Here is a 23,858-nt window from a genome sequence, read left to right as displayed (position 1 = left end):
TAAACCATATCTTTTGGAATTATGGCCAAAAAGTTCAACCTTGGTTTCATCAGACCAGAACACATTTTCCCACATGCTTTTGGGAGACTTCAGATGTTTTTGCAAAATTTAGCCAGGCTTGGATGTTTTTCTTTGTAAGAAAGGGCTTCCGTCTTGCCAGATTGTTGTCACATGTATCACACAGCCATTAGTTGCCAAATATTCTTGCAGCTCCTTTAATGTTGCTGTAGGCCTCTTGGCAGCCTTCCAGACCAGTTTTCTTCTCGACTTTTTCATCAATTTTGGAGGGATGTTCAGTTCTTGGTAATGTCACTGTTGCGCCATATTTTCTCCACTTGATGACTGCCTTCATTGTGTTCCATGATATATCTAATGCCTTGGAAATTCTTTTGTACCCTTCTCCTGACTGATGCCTGTTAACAATGAGAGCCCTCTGATGCTTTGGAAGCTCTCTGTGGACCATGGCTTTTGCTGTAGGATGCGACTAAGGAAAGACCTACTAGAACAGCTGAACTTTATTTGGGGTTAATCAGAGGCACTTTAAATTATGGTAGGTGTGTGCTGACTCCTCAATTCCTTACTTAACATGATTTTGAGTGTGATTGCTTAATTCTGAACACAGCTACCTCCCCAGTTGTAAGAGGGTGTGCAACCACATTATTTTAGTTTTTTTATGTCCGTCCGTCCCCCCCGAAAAAAAAAGATTTCAGTTTGTTTTTCAATTGAGTTGTATAGTTTATAGGTCACATTAAAGGTGGAGAAAGTTCTGAAATGATTTCTTTGTCTCATTTTTTACATCACAGAAACCTGACATTTTTACAGGGGTGTGTAGACTTTTTATATCCACTGCATGTATAGTTTTTTTTTATGTTGCATTCAGCAGGAACAGCCAGGTTAGCACATTTTAAATATTTGTATGTGTTCACACAGGTAATGGTAAACTTAGATTTTTGTGTTTTCTCAATTTGACCTTTTTAGAGCATGGAAAATTCAACTGAATGCAAATCTATTAAAAGCTTAGGGTTACCAAAAAAAAAAAGGTTAGACTGGAGTTCTTTTAACGGTATTTTTCATCCCCACAAATCAGGCCCCCGCAGTGACACTAAGATAAATAACAGATCATGCCACGTGGATCCTGTTAGCCTATGTATGTATGAACAGGCACACGGCGGTCCCTCAACCCTGTACAAATTGTCATTCATCACTGTTGAGCCAGTGTTTCATTTGCTTTGTCTTTAGTCTTCAACATTTTCCTGTGTCAAACATCAAGAGGATAGCTCTTTCAGACCTAGAATTTTGTGTGTGGAGATTTTGCATTTTTGAATTGGGTTGACAGATGTTAACTCAGCCCAGTATTTGGTTTGATGGCCCCGTCAGCAAGGATCTCACCAGTTGCATATCTGAAAAAGTACATTGCACCATGCAGACCACATTTACAAAGGGTTAAAAAGAGTTTGGGGAGGTTGGTGTAAACTAAAAGGCTAATCATACACATTTGAGCCTGACTGTACAATCTTAATGTACCAACTGCAATGCAGTGTAAATGCCTGTCTGGCTACAAACGCGGCAGACTGTGCAGAGATTTAATCTGATTCTAACAGGGATGGCCAATTTGTCACTTAATTCTTTTCTGTTCTTTGCTGGATCACTGCTGCTGCTTAATCTCCCCACTCCCCCCAGTTCACATGCTGCCCATAGGATTTATGTTACCGCATTCTCCTTTTGCTTTCTATGAATTGAATTAGTTGGCCCCATAGACTTTTATGGGGATGATTGCTTCAATTCAAACAGAATCCTGCTCAGGAACCATATTCCTTCAGGCAACATAAAAACACTGGGTAGAATGGAGAGTTAGCTGAAGTGTTTCATGCAAAGAGCAGCAGGGAGGTAACTGTACCTTTTATGGTTTACTGCTGCTTAAAGTAAAAGTAAAGGCATTTTTAAAATTTATTTTAGGTTTGAAAAGTGTTGAGGGGTTAGAACTGCTGTCAGGTTTTTACTGATGTCTTGGTCCCTGTTTAGGAAGATTCACTCTAATTGTTCTGATCACCAACGTCACTATTAATGAAAGGAAGGGTAAAACCAAAATTTTGGGTTGCCACCAGAACAGGCGTGGAGTAGAGATCTGCCAATAGGGACAACTGTTTAATGAGTTGTACACTTTCAAATATTTTTTGCTAAGGTGTTAGTGTAGTTCTAATCCCTGTCATTGCTTGCCTTATCTTGTAATCATGGACTCCTATGTTGTGGCTGCAGTTTGTAGTGTCAAGTTTGATCACATCCCCCATGTCTATGCATTAATTCACCTAAGCTTTGCCTATTTACCTAAGGGACAAGCAACTTCTTGTACTGGGTCACACAGAATCCAGTGTTAACCTTGCCATTTTTCTGTGTTCCATCATAAATGTGTGAGTGTAGGGCTATATTTGCATGGAGCAACTAGCCACAGCGCAAATGGCAGCAGCAGGAATCTTCTGATTTCCTGCTGCTGTTTTTGCCACCTGTGAGCAGATAGCTGTAGCCGCTGACCCTGTACACTTTATTAAAAGATATTTGGTAGCCACAGCTATTTTTGGCCATTCACACAGCCAGCAATTTACACATGCAGTTGTTGCAGGACTCATTTTTGTAATCATGCAAATGTAGCCTAAGTATGGGTTCACACCAACACTCTGCAGTCCTGTGTGTTTTCTGAAAGTGCATCAAAGGTGCAGCATGCAGGACTTTGAAACGCTTTTATGAAAACCCACAGTCTAACAGAAGTCGCACCACAAACCGTGTGTAAAATGCAGGTAAACCACGTTGCACCAAAATCTCAGCGGTCCGGAGTAAACCCACTCTTAGGGCCCATTCACACTTGGAACTGCATGTGAATTGCATAGTAGCACTGTCCAGTTCCTGTGCAATTCACATGTAGTTCTGTGACTTTCATCTTGAATGGGCTGAAATAGTAAATAAATGAAGCAATGCAGTGCAACAGTATATCTACAAATATGGTGCTACCAATATAATACGTGCATATATAAGTAGTGAAAACAGAAGACACTGCTTGTGAAAATCAGTGTGTGCTATACCAGATGTCTTACCAATGCATACATATAGGTCCCATAAACTGCACATAACCGGTGCTATAAATTAATTGTGCACACAAATACCGAATAAAAAATGTCCTTAATAGTGAACTGTCCCTTTTTAAATCTTGAATATCAACACGTGGACGTGTGGTATGTATCCTATAAATCGTGATCCAAAAACACCAACTGCAAGTGTCATCTGAATATGGTCTCAAAAAATGGAACGCCGTCCCTTTTAAATCTGCTGTACTTCAAGTAGACCAGTGTAACACACTACTGTGTAAACGTGTACAGTGCTCCTGTGGCACCCCGTAGTGCTCATTCACTTCCAACACTATTGTGCTCACCTCCAAGTTTGACCAGGAATGACAGGTCAAACTGTGCTTTTCCCTTTAACCCGAGAGGATATACTGGTACACAGCTCTTCACCAGCACTTTTAAACATCTCCAGATCGCTCCACATCCATGTGAAAAAAAAATGCTCAATATAGTGTAGTATTGCCACTCAAAACTGCCTTTATTTAAAACAATCTAGTCAAACTCACGTTAAAATGTCATCCTGTGACACTACAGGGTTAAAAACTCACTATACAGTGTTTGCTGTAAGAAGTGTGCAGAAATCCCTTTTCAAAAAATGGCGGCACGCGCACTTCTGGTTTGCGGCCTGATGTCATCTGTGTACCCTACGCAATACATCACGTCCTGATGAAGTGCCGTAACGCGTAGGGTACGCCGATGACGTACACTGTTGCGCTTCATTTCTTCATTTATTTATGCTTTACACGTGGGAACACGATATATGCTAGCCGAACAAGTTCATTAGGAGGTCCATTGCGCTGAGGGTTTTCTATACACATAGGCTGAAATAGTATTGTATTGTACATAGTAATGTATGCACTGCTTTTGGAAACGCACTGCAACCGGATCGCATGGTAATTTTTGTGCTATGCAATCCGGTGTGGGCAACGCACTATATTTGCAACCTGCGCTTAGGGTGTTATTACCTTTGCACTGACACCTGCTGCAGATCGCAAGGGTAGTGTGATTGGAATACATTACTGGAAATCAGCATGGCAAGTGAGTCTCCCGCACCGCATTCCTGTGTGAACGGGCTTTTAAAGTGAAGAAGCACATCTCTTCCATCATGGTAATCTCTCTTGATTGAAAAGAATGCATTCCTTTTCCATTTTTCCCAGACCAAAACATGATGGTTCCGGAGGTAGCCTGATGTAAATGGACTCCAGTCCATTTACATCTAGCTGCCCAGAGAGCTATCACAGGTCCGCCCATGTCCACTGTGTAAATGCAGACAAACTGAACTGTAAATACAACTGACAGCTGTCCCATTCAGCTATGATTTAGCAGGGGATCACAGGTCCCCTGCTGAATGGAGTGGCTCTGTGGTTGCAGTGCTTTTCGGGCTCCTATGTAAAAAAATATTGCATTTATTTATTAGGTCCCTTTCACATGGCGCTGACTCAGTTTTGATCAGCAGGGGTTCTGTTAACTGATCCTCTGCTCCATTGCTCAACAGGTGCCAGATCGCCGTTGCAACTAGAAATTGCGTCCTGGCACCTGGGGCTTTTGTCAGTGACGTGCCTCAGCTGCCATTACAGAGAGAGAGCTGTGGGGCGGGTCTTGGCCAGAAGAGTGGAGACAGCCCAGGCCTCGTAGGCCCTCCGGACACGAGCGCACTGCTGGGCACTGGCGTCATTGGGGATGAAGATGACACAGCAGGAGGAGCTAGTGACCAGCAGAGTCCAAACCATCTGGGGATCCCCGGCGGCCCATCATCCCTGCTGCTGCTACCGCCCTCTCCCCAAGGTATTGCTGCAACATACCTGGCTCAGGGGCATGGGGGCTCTGGAGTCAGTAGTTCCTGACACCAGAGTTCCCTGCTCCGGTGGCTGGAGGAGAGGCTGAGCCGGGAGGAATGTGAGGTGGTAATCCCCTGCCTACCAGCATGTCTGGCCTGGGCACACACTGCACACAGCCAGCCTGTTCATATGGCATCAACTTCACTCAACTCCTACTACAGGAGGCCTGCTGTACGGAAACATGGAAGCTGCTATTACTGCTTCTGTCATTCAGGGTGATCCCTAGGAGCCAGACTGCCTTCACTGTGTGTTCAAGGCACAGGAAGCCTAGCAACTAGCATTTTCAAAATGTGCTCAGCAATGGCAGCTTCCATACATGAAGGAGCAAATTTGTTCTTTATGATTTATCCCCAGATTTCAGGTGATGAGCTACACATCATGGCACTGGGGTAGATGGTGCACAGCACGTGTGCAGCTTTTAAATCCGAGAGCTTCAGAGAAAGAGAGTGGAAATCAGTGGCTGGAATGCAGTAACATCTCTCTTGGATTCAGATGCTGCAGGTGTGTAGTACTCTATCTACCCCATTGTCATGTCATTGACCTGGGCACTGTAGAAACTGGAAAGAATGTCTTCATGGTGTTAGAATTAGAGAGTGCGATCTTCTAATGGCAGAGGGGAGTACCCTGTGTTGTGCATCTGTAAAGATACACATCAAGGCTACATAAAAGGGGTTTTGTCATTGAAAAAAGCTTTGTTAAAACTTTTTTTTTTTTTTTTTTTTTAAGAGGCTCCTAGATTCAAAGCAAATTTGTCAAGCTCTGCACTGCTTATAGGCAGCCGAGTGTTAACAGATTCCATTGACTGTTTACTCCGGCTGCCCTCTGATACGCCTAGACTGGACCGTATTGGATTGGAGGTAGGCGGTTGTAAACGCACACAAGTCCGTTTACACCCAATGGTCCATAGGGGTGAATAGACCACCCTATCAGGTCTGCCTGAAAAACTGACAGGCGGACCTAATTGGACCCTTCATGTGAAAAGGGCCTTGGTCTTTGATGCACTTTTAAATGGACAAGATGCTACCATGAGATATCGTGTGTAATGGTGGTTCGCCCTCTTTTTTTTTTTTTTTTTTTTTTTTTTAAGTAGGCTGCCATAACTGATCTGTTCCAAGTATGCTAGTTTCCTGGCTTCCATGGTTTCAATACTGCATGAAGGTATGCAAATCAGGAGCTCTGATTTGCTCTGACTTTCTTCTTATACTTGTTCTGAGCCTGTCACTGAAAGTATTGATGCTATAGAGAGCCAGATAACTAGCATTTTTGGAAGTATGCATCCTACACCTTTCTCTGTTTTTCATTTAAAATCAAAAGCCTTTGCACACAAAAAAGCAAAATTTTCTGAAGCTTTCCCATCTATATACACAGATTCAGAACAACCCTCTTAGGTGTTTTTGTGCACATAAATGTCCTAATGATCACATTTTATTTTTGTTGATCTTTTAGCATTTACAAAATGCTGTGACTGTATGCATACTGTAACATGGCATTTGTTGTAAAAGCTGGGGAAGAAAAGAAAATCATTGGCCCGTGTTTTGTTTGCAGCCGGGAAAACCCTTCAGATCTTTAACATTGAAATGAAAAGCAAAATGAAGGCTCATACCATGACTGATGATGTCACCTTTTGGAAGTGGATCTCTTTGAACACTGTTGCTTTAGTAACCGACAATGCTGTGTATCATTGGAGCATGGAGGGAGAGTCGCAGCCAGTGAAGATGTTTGACCGGCATTCCAGCCTGGCAGGATGCCAGATTATTAATTACCGAACAGATGCCAAGCAGAAGTGGCTGCTTCTAACAGGAATTTCTGCTCAGGTGAGAGATGTCTCTGTGAAGGTGGAACAATTGTTTTTGGGTCTACTTTTGGTGAAGTATTTTGTGATGAATATTCTAAATGATCAGACAATACATGTATACAGAACCATGCAGAAAGTCTTGTAAAATAGGGGCCACATGCTCCCTTTCTTACATAAATGCTGCCTCCCTTCACAGCATGGCTGTCAGAATGACTCATCCTCTGACACAGGGAGGGATGTGGGTGTTTGACACATCCATTCTTGTGAGCAAGTTAATACAAATTCAGTTTGCTATTGTTTCCAGTAAGAAGTATGTCTGGATGCTTCAACCTAAATTTATAAAATATTCACAGTTAACTGAGGCATAGTTTTTTGAAATCCTATGGATCTACTAAACATACAACAGAGAACTTAAGCAGTTAGAACATGCATTAATACACAGGGATCTCTTGCTTGACTGTGTGTTTTTGTTTTGTTTTTAAGATATACTGTTAAGATCTGTTCTCAGATTTATGGATTTATATCAGCTCTCTACTACTGTTTCCAGTATTTATCCATGCTCTTTACATCAGATGTAGAATTAAAGCAGTTCTAAAAGGCATAAGGTTTTTGTTTTACCTTGATGAATTCTATGCATTAAGATGAGAAACCTGCATGCAGCCCCCCTTCAGCCCCTGGGTTATGTATCTATATTTTGTCTACACTGTGTATTAAATGAATGTCATCAATAAACTACCTGCAAATGAAATGTATAGCCTATCCCTGTACAAAACGCATATGAACAAAATGGGAGAAAAGAACCATAAATTGCAAGAAAATCCATCCCTTTTTTTTTCTATCTTTTAAAACATCTAAAATTTATATAAAATGCCTAAATTATTTTTATGCATAATTGAAATGTATTCTTTATGTAGGGGGCAACGCTATCTCACTTGTAGAGCACCTATGTGGCTAATTGTTGTTCAATAACTATTAACTTGAGCACTTGTTTCTCCTTGTGCAGCAAAATCGGGTTGTTGGAGCTATGCAGCTGTACTCTGTTGACAGGAAAGTGTCTCAACCGATTGAGGGGCATGCAGCCAGTTTTGCTCAATTCAAAATGGAAGGAAATGCTGAAGAGTCTACCCTGTTTTGCTTTGCAGTTAGAGGACAAGCAGGCGGAAAGGTAAAATTGCCCATGTAGTTTTAATTTACTGTCGGAAAAAAAAAAATCACTGGGTCGGAGTAAGAGTTTTCACTCCTAGAGTCTTTCTGGGCTCCTGTATGTTTGCTGTACTTTACTGTCTTCTTTCAGCTATACTGTTTGCTATCGCAACCATGCCTACTGCCTCCCCGGGAGCTCAGATCACTGGCAAAACAGTAGCCTATAACATCTGTTTTAGTTTTTTGTTATTTACTGGCTAGATAGACAGGCAATTTTTTTTTCTTTTGTTTTAAACATACCATAAAAGTAAACCAAAAGACACCAGACAAATTTTCAGAGCAGAAACAGACCGCATTATGTCCATACATAATAGTACAGTAGTGAACTAAAAGGGCCAGATATCAACATCCCAGGTCCAGATTTCTTAGCATAGAAAAATAGTAGGCATAGAAGTGTTTTCGTCCCATTGGGGAGTGCGTCATTTTCCACATAGCCTAATAAGCAATGTAAAAGACTACATATAGTAGGGAGCTGAAGAATCGTACTGGTATAAATAGTGACACGTATAGGTGGGCATTCCCAGACCATATGGTAAAATTACCCTACTGCCCCAGAGCATTTGGTACAAGTGGGAGAAGGAAGTCTACCCATCTTACAAAGAATATACAGAGTATAATATGAGCAATTTTAGGAATTTTGTTTGTGTAACTCTCTCGAGATAACCATAGGAGGTTGTAAAGTTAAAACTTCCTGCCACACTTACTGTCAAATCAGGCACATCCCTCCTCCAACTGGTTTTGGTCTGGTTAAGACGATTAGTCCTGGAATGAAGCAGGCAAATGTAATACATGGAAATAAGTTTGGAATGCTGTGGTTGCAAGAGTATATTTTCAAGCTCAGAGACTTGGTGTAACTACATTAAGAAGCCCAAATCAATCAGCAGCTGTGTGGCCCCCTGTAGGTCATCAGTTTAGTATTCCAAATTGCTTTCATTCTGGAGTGTGTGGTAACATGTAACATGTGTATTGCAATTGTTTTCATGCGTAGGCAACCCCAATGTGTGCATTTACTTTGGATGTGCTTTTATGTGAGGGTTGGGGGGGAGGGGCATCAAAAATTGGGGGGGGGGTGATTTTATGTGCTTGGGTGCAAGTTTTAATTATTTAAAATTCCGGTTTTTTTTTTTTTGGATCACATAAGGGACAACAATTCCCTAATGTGGTGATTTTTTTTTTTTTTTTGACAGGTTCTCTTTAATGAGCCATCCAAGGTCTAAAAGACCCTGAATGTCTCCTCTGTGCTTCACTGAATGTAATACAGTGCAGATCGCATTGCAGTATGTTCTTTCCTGGTCATACTGGCCGGGGAAACTGATATGGGGACTGGGAAGTGATGTCAAACATGTCGTTTTCCGGGTCAGCAAATCGGCAACAAGGGATACATGGGTGGGGGGAGACGTTATGGAGGGTGTGAGCAGGCAATTGGGCGTCAGCACAGCCACCTGAATGCTTCCACCTGACAGGCAGGAGTCTGCTTGTTAGATTTACACAGGATCCAACAATGTGTGTCTGGATAAAACCTGAAAGAACTATAGACAAAACTTTTTTTTTTTTTTTTTTTTTTTATTTTGGATAAAGCAAGGGTGGATTATAAATCTTGGCAGATTTTTTTTTTTTTTTTTTTGCCAAGTCCCATGTTGGAGATTTCTCTTCACTTCCTGTCCCATAGTCCAACAGGTTAGAGAGGAAATCCCTGCAAATTAAAGGGATCTCTTGGGGACCAACAGGTAACTAGACCTAATGTCCCCATTGGAAGTTTTCCCCTCTTATTATCCCAAAATTTGGGATTTTCTATACTTTCACTTTCGATGATAATGGTAAACAGGACAAATAGAGAGAGTGACTATCCTTAATGGGGGAACAGACCGCAATAAAAACCTGACAGGGGTTCTAATTCCTATTTGTTCCATCCAAAAAATACTTGGAAGCTCCAAGCATTAAGCATACTTAAATGCTTTTGCAAGTTGGAACATTTTTTTTTTCCCTTTTACAGGTGTCATAATGCTTGAAATGTAATGCCCTGTTTCTTACACAGTAAGGAGCAAGTATGACTTGGGAAAATGTTATCCGAGGGATAGAACCTGCAACCTTGGCATCATTATGATTACACAAACTAAAGAGTTGGTACAACAATTCTGTTGGCTACCAAAGCATAAATTTTACGCGGAGATCGAGGAAAGGGAAAATTGTACATTATACTAATTAAAGACTCAATATTAAGAATTTAACTTTTGTCTTCATCTGTCTGAATTTCTAAAATGATAAATTTAAATGTTTTTTGTAACTAAGGAAACATAAAGAGCATTTGTGTTTTGAAAGCTATTATTGCACTCCAATTATCTCTTGCCTCCAACTATTGCAGCTCCTTTGCCTATTTTTACATAGGCAATCCTGTCTTCGATTTTTCGTGTATGGTGCTGCTAGACTTATCCATCCTGCCAACCAGTGAGTGGCTGTGGCCCTTCTCAGCCAATCCCCCTCCACTGACTTCTGTGTACCCAATGTTTAAAATTAAAAATACTAACAACAACATACAAAGCCATCTACAACTCTGCCTTCAGCCACACCACCAACTTCCCAAATATTTAAATTGTTCACCTCCCAGGACTTCCTGCTCTCTAGCTCCCTTATCTCCTCTCCTCCAGCAAGCATGTGCAGTGAAAATTACAGACCTAGAAATATATGTTGCTTATTTTTCCCTTCAACAAAGGGAATTACACTTTACATATTTTATTTGCAGTTGCATATTTTCATTTCTTTATTTGCAGTTGCATATTATTGAAGTTGGAACACCACCTACTGGAAACCAGCCTTTCCCAAAGAAAGCTGTAGATGTTTTCTTTCCTCCAGAAGCCCAGAATGACTTTCCTGTTGCAATGCAGGTATGTTAATTCCTCCACAATAGCCATCTAATCGTAAACCACTTATATATAAAGTTTGTGTTTTTTTTTTTTTTTTTTTTTTTTTTTGTCGCTTAATAGTAATGATAAAATAGGCTTTAATTTTCAACAGTAATAACTCTGTGCATATGTTCAATGTTACAGATCAGTGGGAAACATGATGTTGTCTTCTTGATTACAAAATACGGATACATTCACCTTTATGACCTTGAAACTGGTACCTGCATCTATATGAACAGAATCAGTGGTGAGACCATATTTGTCACCGCACCCCATGAAGCCACTGCAGGAATTATTGGCGTGAACAGAAAGGGCCAGGTAACATAGTTGTTTAATCTTAGTTAATTATAAAGTATCATTTTTGTATCAAACACAGTAATTATGTCCACATATTGTTTTAGGCTTGAACTGTTATTTTGTTGGATTTCTCCCTCCAAAAAGCCCAAGGCAAGACCTGTTCAGGGCAATGCTGCATCCCGGTCTCCTTAAGATGTGAGGCAGGGTTTGTTTTTATTAAGGATGATGCTTGCATTGTAGTGGTTACTCCTCTGTAGTCGAGTTTTGTGTTTTTCAAATTCATGTTTTTTATAGTTATGTATTTACTCTTTTCAGGTGCTTTCTGTTTGCGTAGAAGAAGAAAATATTATACCTTACATCACCAATGTTCTTCAGAACCCTGACCTAGCTCTGCGTATGGCTGTCCGCAACAATCTGGCTGGTGCTGAGGAACTATTTGCTCGCAAATTTAATGCTCTGTTTGCACAAGGAAATTATTCAGAAGCAGCAAAGGTGGCTGCAAATGCACCAAAGGTAATAATCTCTTGTTTGCCTTAATGTGTTATTGGTTGCAGAGACAGATTAAAGGATAAGCTCACTTTTGGGAACATGTTTTTAGGGTGGAACATGTTCCCAATGCTGCTTTCAGATTTGAAAACCGCGTGGCCATGTGGGGCTGCACCCACATGGCAGTGTCATGCATTCACAGACTTCCATGAATGAATTGCAAGTCCCAATAGCCTTGGCGGTAGTAGGATTAAAGTTTTCAATGAAGTGGAGTGCTGTGGAGCCGTGGTAGTTAATTGAATCTTCCTGTCAGTATATCTGCTTGCTTGTACATCCGATATGGGTAAGCAGATATACTGACAGATCTGCAGGAGACCTGCATGGCACCAGTGATCTGCAAGCAATAATACATCCAAAAACAATTACTGGAATTTCTTTTATTCAAGTGCTATGGAAATCTTGACCTGTTCTCATTAACAATTTTACTTTTACATTTTCAAGGATGCTGTACAAAAAGTAAGAGTGGTAATCTAGTTGCAGGTAGAGCAGAGCTGGTTGGCTATTAAATTGATTTAAAATATGACTCTGCTTAAATTTTTTTTTTTGTAATCATTTTTCTCCTTTTATTTTAGGGTATTCTTCGCACACCAGACACAATACGCCGATTTCAGAGTGTTCCTGCTCAGCCCGGTCAGACCTCACCGCTCCTGCAGTACTTTGGCATTCTCTTGGATCAGGGCCAGCTCAATAAATACGAGTCTCTGGAGTTATGTAGACCTGTACTCCAGCAAGGTCGCAAGCAGCTTCTGGAAAAATGGCTGAAGGAAGACAAGGTATTTGTGAAAGTAGTGGCTTCCAAGTACAAAATGTTTATGTACCATCAATTTCAAAATCATTTTTCATGAATAGACTGTGAAGTCCTCCTTTTTTTATTTGATTGTATAAATTATGCTTTGCTTACTTTTAACCACTTGCCCCCTACCCTATAGTAGAAATACTGCTACATGGCAGCAGGGCTGCGCAATGTTACACACACACACAAACACACATGATTTGCATTTCTGGGTAGGGGGCATGCCGCCATTGGCGGCTACAGATGTCTATCACCGGGTCCCAGCCGGAGATTCTCCAGTGGCGATCACCGAGTAACACTGACTGGAGAGACCTGTGTGTAAACACTACAGATCTCTCTCCTGCCAGCAATAACATGCTGCTGTGTATTTCTATGCACAGCAGCATGTTTCCATAGTAAAACACACACACAGCACACTGTTAACCCTTTGATCACCCTAGATGTTAAACCCTTCCTGCCCAGTGTCCTTAGTACAGTGTCAGTACTTTTTATTATCACTGATCACTATATTCGTGTCATTGGGATGCCAGTGGCAGTTCTCACCCAGTGTCAGAATGCATGCGGTATTCCCGCTATAAGTCGATGATTACTGCCATTACTAGTATATAAGCATTCCAGTATATATTCCGCCATTTGTAGATGCTATAACTGTCACTTAAACCAATTAATTTACACGTATTGGAATTTTATTTTTAGCAAAGACATGTAGCAGAATACATTTTGGCCTAAATTTATAAAGAAATTTTTGTTTTTAAAAAATTTTTTACTGGATATGTTTTATAGCAAAAAGAAAAATTTTTTTTTTTTTTTTTTTTTTTTTAAATTGTTGACTTTTTTTTTTTTTTTTATTTAGCACAAAAAATAAAAACACACAGGGATCAAATACCACCCAAAGAAAGCTCTATTTGTGGGGGGAAAAAGAACATGAATTTCATTTGGGTGCAGTATTGCATGACGGCGCAATTTTGTCAGTTAAAGTAACGCAACGTTCTATCGCAAAAAAATGGCCTGGTCAAGGGGGGGGGGGGGGGGGGGGGTAAATCCTCTGGAGGGCAAGAGGTTAAAGCACAGTTTATATTGGCTGCACAGTGCAAATTCAAATTAATAAATGCACCAACATTTGCAGAGGAGAAAAAATTGTGCATATATTATTTTGTTTGCATTTGTGCTTGCAAGGCATTGCAACTGTTACCGTGGATGCAGTGCACAGGCTCCTGAAGACTTTCTCCAGCTTTATGCCAAAGTTACAAAGCAAGAATAAGTGTCAATTGACTAATAATGCAGTAGTATGATTCCCAGATGGTATTTGTAGTTTGTACTTTCTTTGATCTCTGTATATGAATGATGTGGCTGTGAAAATGACAGCAGCTGCAGAGGAGAACAGCCTCTGGATTACTCTGTAAGAGGTTGGAGGGGAGGGTACCTCATGGTGCCATGTTACACCCAGAATTTGGATGTAATATGGTATAAAAGGTGGATTTAGCCATTTAAAATACTTTATTTACGTGAGACATCTCAGATGTTTAGTTGCAGTCACTGCACACGTACAAAAAAACCCACAATTTTATTTAATGCAGTTTAATCAATTTCAAATCTGTCATTTATCTTTAAATAAAATAGTTTTATTAAGGCTGTTTATTACATTAACATGTTTATTAGGGAAGAGTGGGGTTTGCATATTTTATTTTAGATGTTTAAAGTTTATGAAAATGTTAGCAGTCCAATGCAGCAATGTGAAAGGAACAGGAGTTTAAAATACTTGGTTCATGTTATGCACTTAATGTAGTGCTGAAAAAAAAAATCACATTGTGTCCTTACAGAAAATTTGTTGCATATCTCTGCCCAGAAAAAATGGTGTGAACAAGACCTATAGAAAACAATTGTTTTCTTTGTGTCCTTGCAGAGACGTACATAATAAATATGCACGCCTCTGCACATGGTGTGATGAAGCCTATGCAAGTCAAATCTGTGCGTCTCTTCCATCAGTTATATGTATGTATAGTGTGAATGACACCGAATAGATGTCACTTTAGTTCACAACTCGGTAGCGTTAAAATTGGTTACACGTGTTCAGAATAGTGGACTTTCATGAGTGCCATTTACCCCATTGATGTCAACTGACATTACATACCTCTAATGGACACAAGTTTTTTTTAATTTCAGGCTTATTTATAATTTTACCTTCCAAGCTTGTATTCATGTTCCTGGTTGTTTAGTGTCTATGAAATAGCGATGCAAGTCATTTTCCAGATGATGATGTGCTTTAAAATTTAAATATTGCAGCAGTGTTAGAATGTAAAATACATACAAGTTGGAAAATCAATTCAAACAATATTTTGATTTATAACTTGAATTTTTTTTTTGTTCTTATGATTAGCTGGAGTGTTCAGAAGAACTGGGGGATCTAGTGAAATCTGTGGACCCTACACTAGCTTTAAGTGTTTACCTGAGGGCCAATGTTCCCAACAAAGTCATTCAGTGCTTTGCAGAAACTGGGCAGGTTCAGAAGATTGTGTTGTATGCTAAGAAGGTGAGTTTTTTTTTTTTTTTTTTTTTTTTTTTTTTTTTTTAAATACACTTTTGTGTTTTTTTTTGTTTTTTTTTTAATTTGTGGAAGCCAGAGCTTTAATAGTGTTTGTCACACATTTCACTAATGAGATGTTACAACCCTGTCTAGAATATATGCTAGGGTTTCTTTACCAGGGTTCCTCCAGAAGTTGCTAGGGTTGCCTTGAGCAATGAGCAATTTCTGTCTCACAGATAAGCTCCCACTGACACCATTGATCGTTTAAGCTATCTGTTAAGGGGTAATTCTTCCCATTGACCACAAGCGTAAGGAGCACTCTGACCATTGACCATCACACTAATATAACGTGAGCTTTAGATATAGTCATTTTTAGCCGGGGTTCCCTGAGACCGAAAAGTTATTTCAAGGGTTCCTCTGTTGAAAAGGTTGAGAAACGCTGGTATATACCATACATAACTCTTACCTCTACAGCACTTTTCTTTATGCAGAATTGATGCTTGTCTATATTTGGCCGATTCTGCAGGATGTCCTGTTTTTTGTATGCTGTTTTAGTACCAGGATACCTATGAATCTTTTCTTTTTAATGGCATAGAAATTGATGAAATAGCCTAAATACTTAAGTCTAGCTGCTTTTATTTTCACGGACGTTTTCTTACCTTACTGAAATCCCTCTTTGAATTATAGGTCCTGATATGCTGCTTCCTTAAAATCTCAGTATAGTATTGAAGTATAAATAGGTTCTCTTTCCTCATCAATTATATATGTACTTTTTTCTCTGCAGGTTGGCTACACTCCTGACTGGATTTTCCTGTTGAGAAATGTCATGAGAATCAATCCAGACCAAGGCCAGCAGTTTGCACAAATGTTGGTGCAAGATGAAGAGCCTCTTGCTGATATTACACAGGTAAAATTGATGCACAAAAAGCTGCTGAGGTTGCAGTTTACTTGGGTTTATGTTGACATAATCATAGCTAGCTAACTAACGTGCTAGCTTGGTTATTGAATACTGATTTTTTTATTTCTCTCTTTTTCAGATTGTGGATGTGTTCATGGAGTATAATCTTATTCAGCAGTGCACTGCATTTTTGTTAGACGCACTGAAAAACAATCGTCCCAGTGAAGGACCCTTGCAAACACGTCTACTTGAAATGAATCTAATGCATGCTCCTCAGGTATATCCATCTAGAGATTGGCACAATAGCTTAACTTATGTAAAGTATTTGTAGTACCTGTGATAAATTTACTTAGCAATTTATAATGCATAGGTTGTGTTTATGCTGATGATTGTGTTTGTTTTACTCTAGGTTGCAGATGCTATCTTAGGCAACCAAATGTTTACACACTATGACCGTGCTCACATTGCCCAACTCTGTGAAAAGGCTGGTCTGCTTCAGAGAGCTCTAGAGCACTTCACTGATCTGTATGATATCAAGCGGGCTGTTGTCCACACTCATCTTCTTAATCCAGAGGTAAGGCCTTCATGCAGCAGTGCACCTTTTAAAATAACAAAGTGTTTAAATAAAAACGTCCGTAACTACCTTTGAACTATAAGGCCTCATGCACACTGGTCTTAAAAAAAAAAAAAAAGGCCCTTTTTTTATAGGCATTTGCCTTTTTTTTTCTTTTTTTTTTTCCTCTTCAGTTTATAAATGCACCTCCGCCTGTGTGTCCATGCACATTTACAGGTGTATTAGAAGAGGAACGTTTACAGGCTGAAGAAAAAAATCAACAAGCACGCAAGGAGTTTTTGAGCAGAAAAAACACAGAACACACATGGTGCATTCTCGCGTTAATGCCTTCTAATGGATAGTTTAAATTAATATTCTGGCAAATAAAATGCTTTAAAACACTTAACCACGTCCCGACCACCCTATAGCAGATATACGGCTACAGGGCGGCATGGATGCGCAAAATCATGTGCATATATATATATGTGATTTTGCATTTCCGGGTAGGGGGTGCGCGCACCCTACCCGTGCCGCCATTCGCGGCCACGGCTGTCAATCACTGGGTCCTGGACGGTGATTGCCAAGCATCTCTAATGGAGAGGAGAACGGTTTGTAAAAACAAAAAAAAGTTCTCATGCCTGTCGGCTCATGCACACTGCTTTGGGTGGCTGTGCACAGACAAGCAAAGCAGTGTGATTACAGTGAAGCACAAACACATGGCCCCATAGTAAAACACACCCAGCAGACAGTAAACCTGTTTTTTTTTTCCCTCAAAATTCAGTCTTTTTTTTTTTAAATATAGCAAAAAATAAAAATCGCACAGGCAATCAAGTACCACCAAAAGAGAGCTCAATTCGTGGGGAAAAAAGGACTTAAATTTATTTTGGGTGCCGCGTTGCATGACCGCACAATTCTCAAAGTAACGCAAAAAAAAATGGCCTGGGGGGGGGGAAATATCCTCAGGAGGGCAAGTGGTTAACCACATATACGTGGCTTTTATTATGTTTTTTTAAGCAGCTTTTCTCCTGCCAGGAGAAAAAGTATTTAGTGGGGCTAAGCAGACCCCCGTGTGAGGCCTAAGAAGTGATCTACTGGTATTTTCCCCTTTCCTCATATTTTTGCATCTGTACTAATGCTTTGTCAAGTGTGCAGACAGGTCACAGGTTTGTAATTTTCTTTTTACTATAGTTGTGCATTATCTATTTATAGTCATAGGGTGCATCTGTTCTGTCAGTTCTAGCTCTTTCCTCAGTACTGTTCCGCATGAATCCTCATAGGTTCAAAGGATGACACTTCGTGGACCATAAATGGAGTCTGTGAAGATGAAAACTTTTAAACACCTGAAATTCTGTTTTTATATCTAGTCAAATTGAATTTCGATCCATCTATGGCCAGCTTTAGGTGTCAGTTTTTTAGCTACTGGAGTAAAAAAAAAATTACATTTAGACAGTTTTTTATCATTTTAACTATTCCTGAACTTCTATTCATAAACTGTTTTTAAGCGGAACTAAACCCATCAATGAACCGTTTCAGAAAAAGTTGCATTCCCGGCACGTGCTGGAAATGTAACTGTCGCATTTGCTTGTGCTTCTAACCAAACTTTAAAACCAACAAATGGCTGGTGTCCTAACTGATAACATGTGCCGCACCATGGCATTTGAAGATCCAACAAGAGCCTAAGATAACAGCTTCCTTGGCTGAAAACGATAGGAGGGTTTAGTTCTGCTTTAAAGAATAAGGAAAATAAATGTAGCTGTACTTTGTAGAAGAATTGCCTGTTGAAGTCTTCTAGTACAACCTGTGAGGTTAGTAATGTGGAAGCTGCCATTTGACTTGACGTCATTGGCTTCAGGGCTCTGATTCTGGTTTCACTACATTATGAGGTGCTGGCCTAGAATAAACTATGCAGGATGAGAATTTTCAAATTTCACAGGCTGCATGCTTATTAGTCTGAGACTCACTAGGTAGTAAAACTAGGAGGATGACAACATGTAGATTGTACCTGTACATCTTTAAGGCAAATTATTATTTGATAGACCCAATCATAATAATTACCTCCATGATAGTGCTTCTGTTTAATGACTAGCTTAATCTGCTGAGAATGTTGTTGTAGACAGTGATGATTATGCATAGCAATGGTAATTTTACTACATTCACTTCATACTAGTTTATCTGACTGGGAAAACCCAAAGGATTGTCAATTTACCCGATTACGTTTAATTCTGTTGTCAAAAACAAGATGCCATTTGTTTTTACTGAAACTCCAACAAACAAGCCATGCATTACAATAATGAATCTTGCTTGTTTCTTATGTTTTTAGTGGCTGGTGAACTATTTTGGTTCCCTGTCAGTTGAAGACTCTCTGGAGTGCTTACGTGCAATGCTGTCTGCAAATATCCGGCAAAATCTGCAGATCTGTGTCCAGGTAGCTTCCAAGTACCATGAACAGCTCTCTACTCAGTCACTCATCGAACTCTTTGAATCCTTCAAGAGTTTTGAAGGTATGTAAAATTAAATCTATTAAATTTCATAAAATATTAATGTAGAACTGATGTAAGCTTCGAAGAAATCCTCTGATAAAGCTGATGTAATTACAATAAGAGCTTCGCAGTAGTTTTTCTTTCTTATTGTCCAATAAAATGTTTTAAAAAGGCCGTGTTTTAGGTTTCTAGTTAGTTTTTCTGTTTCTCAATTTCCGTGTGTCTCTATTGTGAAAAAACATTGTTATAGTTAGCCGTATTAGGTAAAGCATTTCAAAGATGAGCGATGTGCAGAGTACAGTTTAGTATAGATTTTAGTTGACATAAGTTGTGGTGTTGGTTGTTAAAAATTGCTCATCTGTATTCCTATAAATGTAAAAGAGTTTGATAGATTGAACTTTTACATGATTGTTCTGTACAGAGAATGTTTGCTCTGACTGGACAACCCTGTTGTGATTGTATCTTGGAAAAACAATGGTGGTCAACTGACAAAAATCAATTTCTACTTGTCATTACTTTTCATGAGATTGGATAGTCAGAGTGTCTAAACTGGATGCAGAGTGCTGAGACATACAAGTGTTTACCATATCCATCTGTAAGGGGGTGGTTCAGGTCATACTTGTGTCTATAGCTACTGTAAGCCTATTTTGCCAGAGATTTATGGGCACAAATGTATTTGCCGTGATGTTAAAGCCCAACTCCGGGAAGAAAGGGATAAATGCTTAGTAACGCTAGAGAGCGTAGAGGAAGAGGCTGGATACTTAGTGTTCCTTGCTCTAGTGTTTTCCTTTTTCACCTTGATGCTTTGGGTTGTGGGCTCCCCTCATCACACGCAGTACAGGACCATTAGTCCTGCATTGTATGTGACGAGGTAAAGTGTGCCAGAGCACCTTAGAGAGGAGGGGTCAAGGGACTCGTGCCCTGTCTAGAATTGGGTTTAATGCATTTACCGTTGAATCATATATGACTACTTGAATAAACTAAATTTTTATTCACTTATTTTCCCATTCCAGGACTTTTCTATTTCTTGGGTTCCATTGTCAACTTTAGTCAGGATCCTGATGTTCACTTCAAATATATTCAGGCAGCATGCAAAACAGGACAGATTAAAGAAGTTGAGAGAATCTGCAGAGAGAGCAATTGTTATGATCCAGAGAGAGTTAAGAACTTCCTGAAGGTAATTATATTGAAAGTGTTTGACTAAAACTCTGACTTATTTTTTGTTGTATGTCCTTTTCCTGGGATAGGTTATGGTAATAAAGGTTGAAGCTTAGTGGATTCATGGTTGAAATCTGCAGGAAAGTAAAATGGTCAGGTTTGCCATAGTAGTCAGACAAAGTTTAGGTGTCATTATTATGGTGCAGAGAATTCGTTAAGTTATTATGGAAACATTGGTATGAGGGGAAAACCGTAAAGACCAGCCTATGGTGTTTTTATATTTTAAGAGTTATACATGTACATACAGCCACAAGATTGTGTGGTCTTGTAGGCTGTGTACTTGTGTTGACCAGACTATTATTTGCTAGGCTGTAGTATAGGTACTGGGAGCTAAACACATTGCCTCCCTTTTTTGTGGCAATGCAGTACTATATTCACAGAGAGGGAGACCACCAAGTGTGTCAAAGCTATCCAAGGTAGATGGGGAGAAAAGCAGGGAATATCTGCAAGAGTTGAATAGTTAACAAATGTGTATCTAGTACAACCCCATTTCCACAAAAGTTGGAATGCTTTGCACAATCAGAATGCAATGATTATAAATCCATATTTTATTGACAATATAAAATATATCAAATGTTTAAACTGAGAAAATGTTCCCTTTTAAGAAAGAAATGTTATTTTGAAATTGATGACAGCAACACGTCTCAAAAAAGTTGGGACAGGGCCTTGCTTGCCACAGTACTCTGTAAATGTCTGGAAACTGAAGAGATTAGTTGCTGGAGTTTGGCAGAGGAATGTTTTTTCCTATTTTTGTCTGATATAGGATTCTAACTGCCCAACAGTCCTAGGTCATCTTTGTCCTATTTTTCGTTTCAATATGCACTAAATATTTTTAGTTGGTGAAAGATCTGGAGTGCAGACAGGCCTGTTAAGTACCCAGACTCTACTACTAGGAAGCTATGCTGTTGTCATAGATGCAGTCTGTATTTGAGCATTGTCCTGCTGAAATATGCAAGACCTTGCAGACAGTTTTAAATCCGCTTTGGCCTAGTGAAAGGCGGTGGTGTTTCTGGATCATGTTCAGATATGGCTTCTTCTTTGTATGATAGAGTTTTACCTTGCATTTTTGGATGGCACAGTGAACTATGTTCACAGACAGTGATTTTTGGAAGTATTTCAGATATATTGTAGTGATGTCTGTCACAAAATTATGCCTGTTTTTAATGCAGTGCTGTCTGAGGGCCTGAAGGCATCCAATATTGCATTTTGGTCTTCTCCCATGCACACAGATTTCTTCAGAATCTTACAATCTTTTGAAGATATGTACTGTAGATGATATATTTAAAAGTCTTTGTAATTTTACATTGAGGAACATTATGAATTTTTTTGACAATTTTTAGAGATCTTTTCACAGATTGGTGAACCTGCCCATCTTTATTCTCAGACACTGACTGAGTATTTTTTTTTTACACCCAGTGATGTTACTAACATGTTGCCAATTAACCTAATTAGTTGCAAATTGTTGTTCTACCTCTTCCTTGTTAGTACCACGTACTTTGCCAACTTTTTTGTGGCCCTGTCCCAACTATTTTTGAGACATGTTTCTGTCATCAATTTGACAATATAATTATTTGTTTCTTAAAAAGGTATATTTTCTCTGTTTAAACATTTGATATATTTTCTGTTGTGCATAAAATATAGGTTTATGAGATTTGCACATAATTGCATTCTGTTTTATGTAGATTTTTCACAAGTGTCCCAACTTTTTTGGACTTGGGGTTGTATTAATCTTTATCAATAAAGAAGTAAAGCAGGAGTCTGCAGTACAAAAGGCTCAGTTTTCTGTATGAAATTGTTTGTTTGCACACCATACCAGTAGGAAAGGAGAAGAAACCGTTGCAAGAATGCACTTTCTGTGATAACAGTAGAATCCATATCATCACTATGTTGCAGGCAGACTCCAAGGGAGTGTCATTTTCCCTTTAGCTCTCTGAGTACATAGCTATGATATAGCTTCCCTCACATTATATGCTTAGAACTTGTAGCTCCTTCTTTAAAGAAGCCATGCCACAAAAAGATGCATAAAAGATTTCCAACATGAGCTGAATTCGATTATTTTTTTTTTTCTTTAAGGGATATAAAAATGTATTTAATTTTCAGGAGGATGCAGATGTGAGATGCCTATCACACAGCAGATGGCTACTTAATATACTGTAGATTGAGTAGACTTTTATTCACGCCAGTTTAAGCCATAGTCCTTTTTTTTTTTTTTTTTTCCGTCAGTGGATTTATTATATTGTCTAACATACTTTAATATTTAGGCTCTCCAGATTTAAATTTTTATCCTGTTATGAAATAAATTGTTTAAACCCTCTTAGAACTTTTTCTATCTTACTTTAACAAAGTTCGTAAGCTGTTTAGCATTTTTTTTTTTCAATTTCAAGTAATATTTGAAATATCACATAATTATATGGGGAGCCATGGTATCCAGGAGTTGTGTAGTGACCTTCTCTTATAGTACATGTTATATTCTGGGTGATTATAATGATGGAGCATATATGTAAGGTAGTTTTCTTTAGAAAACTTTGAGAATACTGTACATAAATATACTGCTTATAATTAGTGAGATGCCATTCCAGTCCCTAAAGAACCTGACTTTGAACATACTTTGTATCCTTTCCTAACTGACAAGGTCTATCTCTTCTACTTGGTTTAGAATGGTGTTTAAGTTCTGAGTTTTTTTTTTTTTTTTTCAGCCCAATTATTTTATCTTTTCGTTAAAATAAAGGGTGTGAGACTATTGGTAACTGCTCCTAGGCTTTGCTAGTCCTCACACATCAGGTTCTAAAGTTCAAGGTGGGGAAGGCATAGAGCACAGACTTAACTATTTCCATATGAAACAGTCTTCTGTCATTAGTGTTGTGTCATGAACTCCGTTACCTGTTAAAAAGATAAAAAAATAAGTCTTTAAATTTCCTAAGAATCCTTAGTAGTAGTAAAATCCCGTAATAGAAACATTTTTATGTGTTAAACCATTTCCTGATGGAAGTTATTATTTTTTGTGCTTTTCCTTTTGTCTGTGGAATGAGCAGGACATGTACAAGGTAAATTTCATGCAGGCTTCATACCTGTATTCTTGGTGTAATTTGTGTATGTAGGATTGTCATGTGGAAAATTTTAAGCTCTTCCAGGTTTCCTATTTTTTTTTCCCTTTGTTTTAAGAAATTAGTAGCTATGCTACTACTGCAGCATCCTTGTAGCATGATACAGCATACATTATGACCATTCGATCTGAGCCCAATTTAGTCATAAATCTGACACACAGTTTTATAACAGCATGCATTGACATTAGAAACTTTTATGTTAGCTTTGTTTTGCAGAAATCTTTAACCGTATGAGTGTTTTGAGTAAAAGTCCTTAGTTGCATATAAATTAAGATTTGTTAAACCAGGTACCGCCATTTTTATCTTGTACTAGGTTAGTATTAGGCAGTGCATGGAGGTTTATCTTTGTTCCTCATGTTTAACTTGTCTGAATACATTGTTGCAGGAAGCTAAACTTACAGACCAGCTGCCTCTCATAATTGTCTGTGATCGGTTTGACTTTGTACATGATCTGGTGCTGTATCTATACAGAAACAATCTGCAGAAGTACATTGAGATCTATGTACAGAAGGTAAGAGTTATTTCTTTTTCATAAAATGGTTAACCATTCTGTTTGCTCAGTCTCAGGCTTGCTTTTCCATCTTCTATTAAACATT

At 39.0% G+C, this 23,858-nt stretch overlaps 1 protein-coding gene across 2 annotated transcripts in view; it reads left to right on the top strand.

Annotated features, from left to right (window-relative positions):
* CLTC (clathrin heavy chain) overlaps positions 1-23,858 on the top strand; it is a 108,086-nt gene that overhangs the window by 49,929 nt on the left and 34,299 nt on the right. For both annotated transcript variants that reach the window (XM_089676662.1, XM_089676664.1), the window contains exons 3-15: positions 6,497-6,765; positions 7,750-7,911; positions 10,718-10,831; positions 10,994-11,167; positions 11,462-11,659; positions 12,265-12,465; positions 14,863-15,015; positions 15,794-15,916; positions 16,047-16,184; positions 16,317-16,481; positions 18,781-18,961; positions 19,954-20,117; positions 23,648-23,773. In XM_089676662.1, the coding sequence (XP_089532788.1) occupies positions 6,497-6,765; positions 7,750-7,911; positions 10,718-10,831; positions 10,994-11,167; positions 11,462-11,659; positions 12,265-12,465; positions 14,863-15,015; positions 15,794-15,916; positions 16,047-16,184; positions 16,317-16,481; positions 18,781-18,961; positions 19,954-20,117; positions 23,648-23,773 (2,168 nt within the window). The remainder of the gene's footprint in view (positions 1-6,496; positions 6,766-7,749; positions 7,912-10,717; positions 10,832-10,993; positions 11,168-11,461; positions 11,660-12,264; positions 12,466-14,862; positions 15,016-15,793; positions 15,917-16,046; positions 16,185-16,316; positions 16,482-18,780; positions 18,962-19,953; positions 20,118-23,647; positions 23,774-23,858) is intronic.

Source organism: Staurois parvus, unplaced genomic scaffold (genome assembly GCF_062004578.1).
Source record: "Staurois parvus isolate SC_StPar_1 unplaced genomic scaffold, SC_StPar_1.0 ptg000172l, whole genome shotgun sequence".
NCBI lineage: Eukaryota > Metazoa > Chordata > Amphibia > Anura > Ranidae > Staurois > Staurois parvus.
The sequence above is the reverse complement of the archived record's forward strand: the minus strand, read 5'-3'. Positions and strand labels throughout refer to the sequence as shown.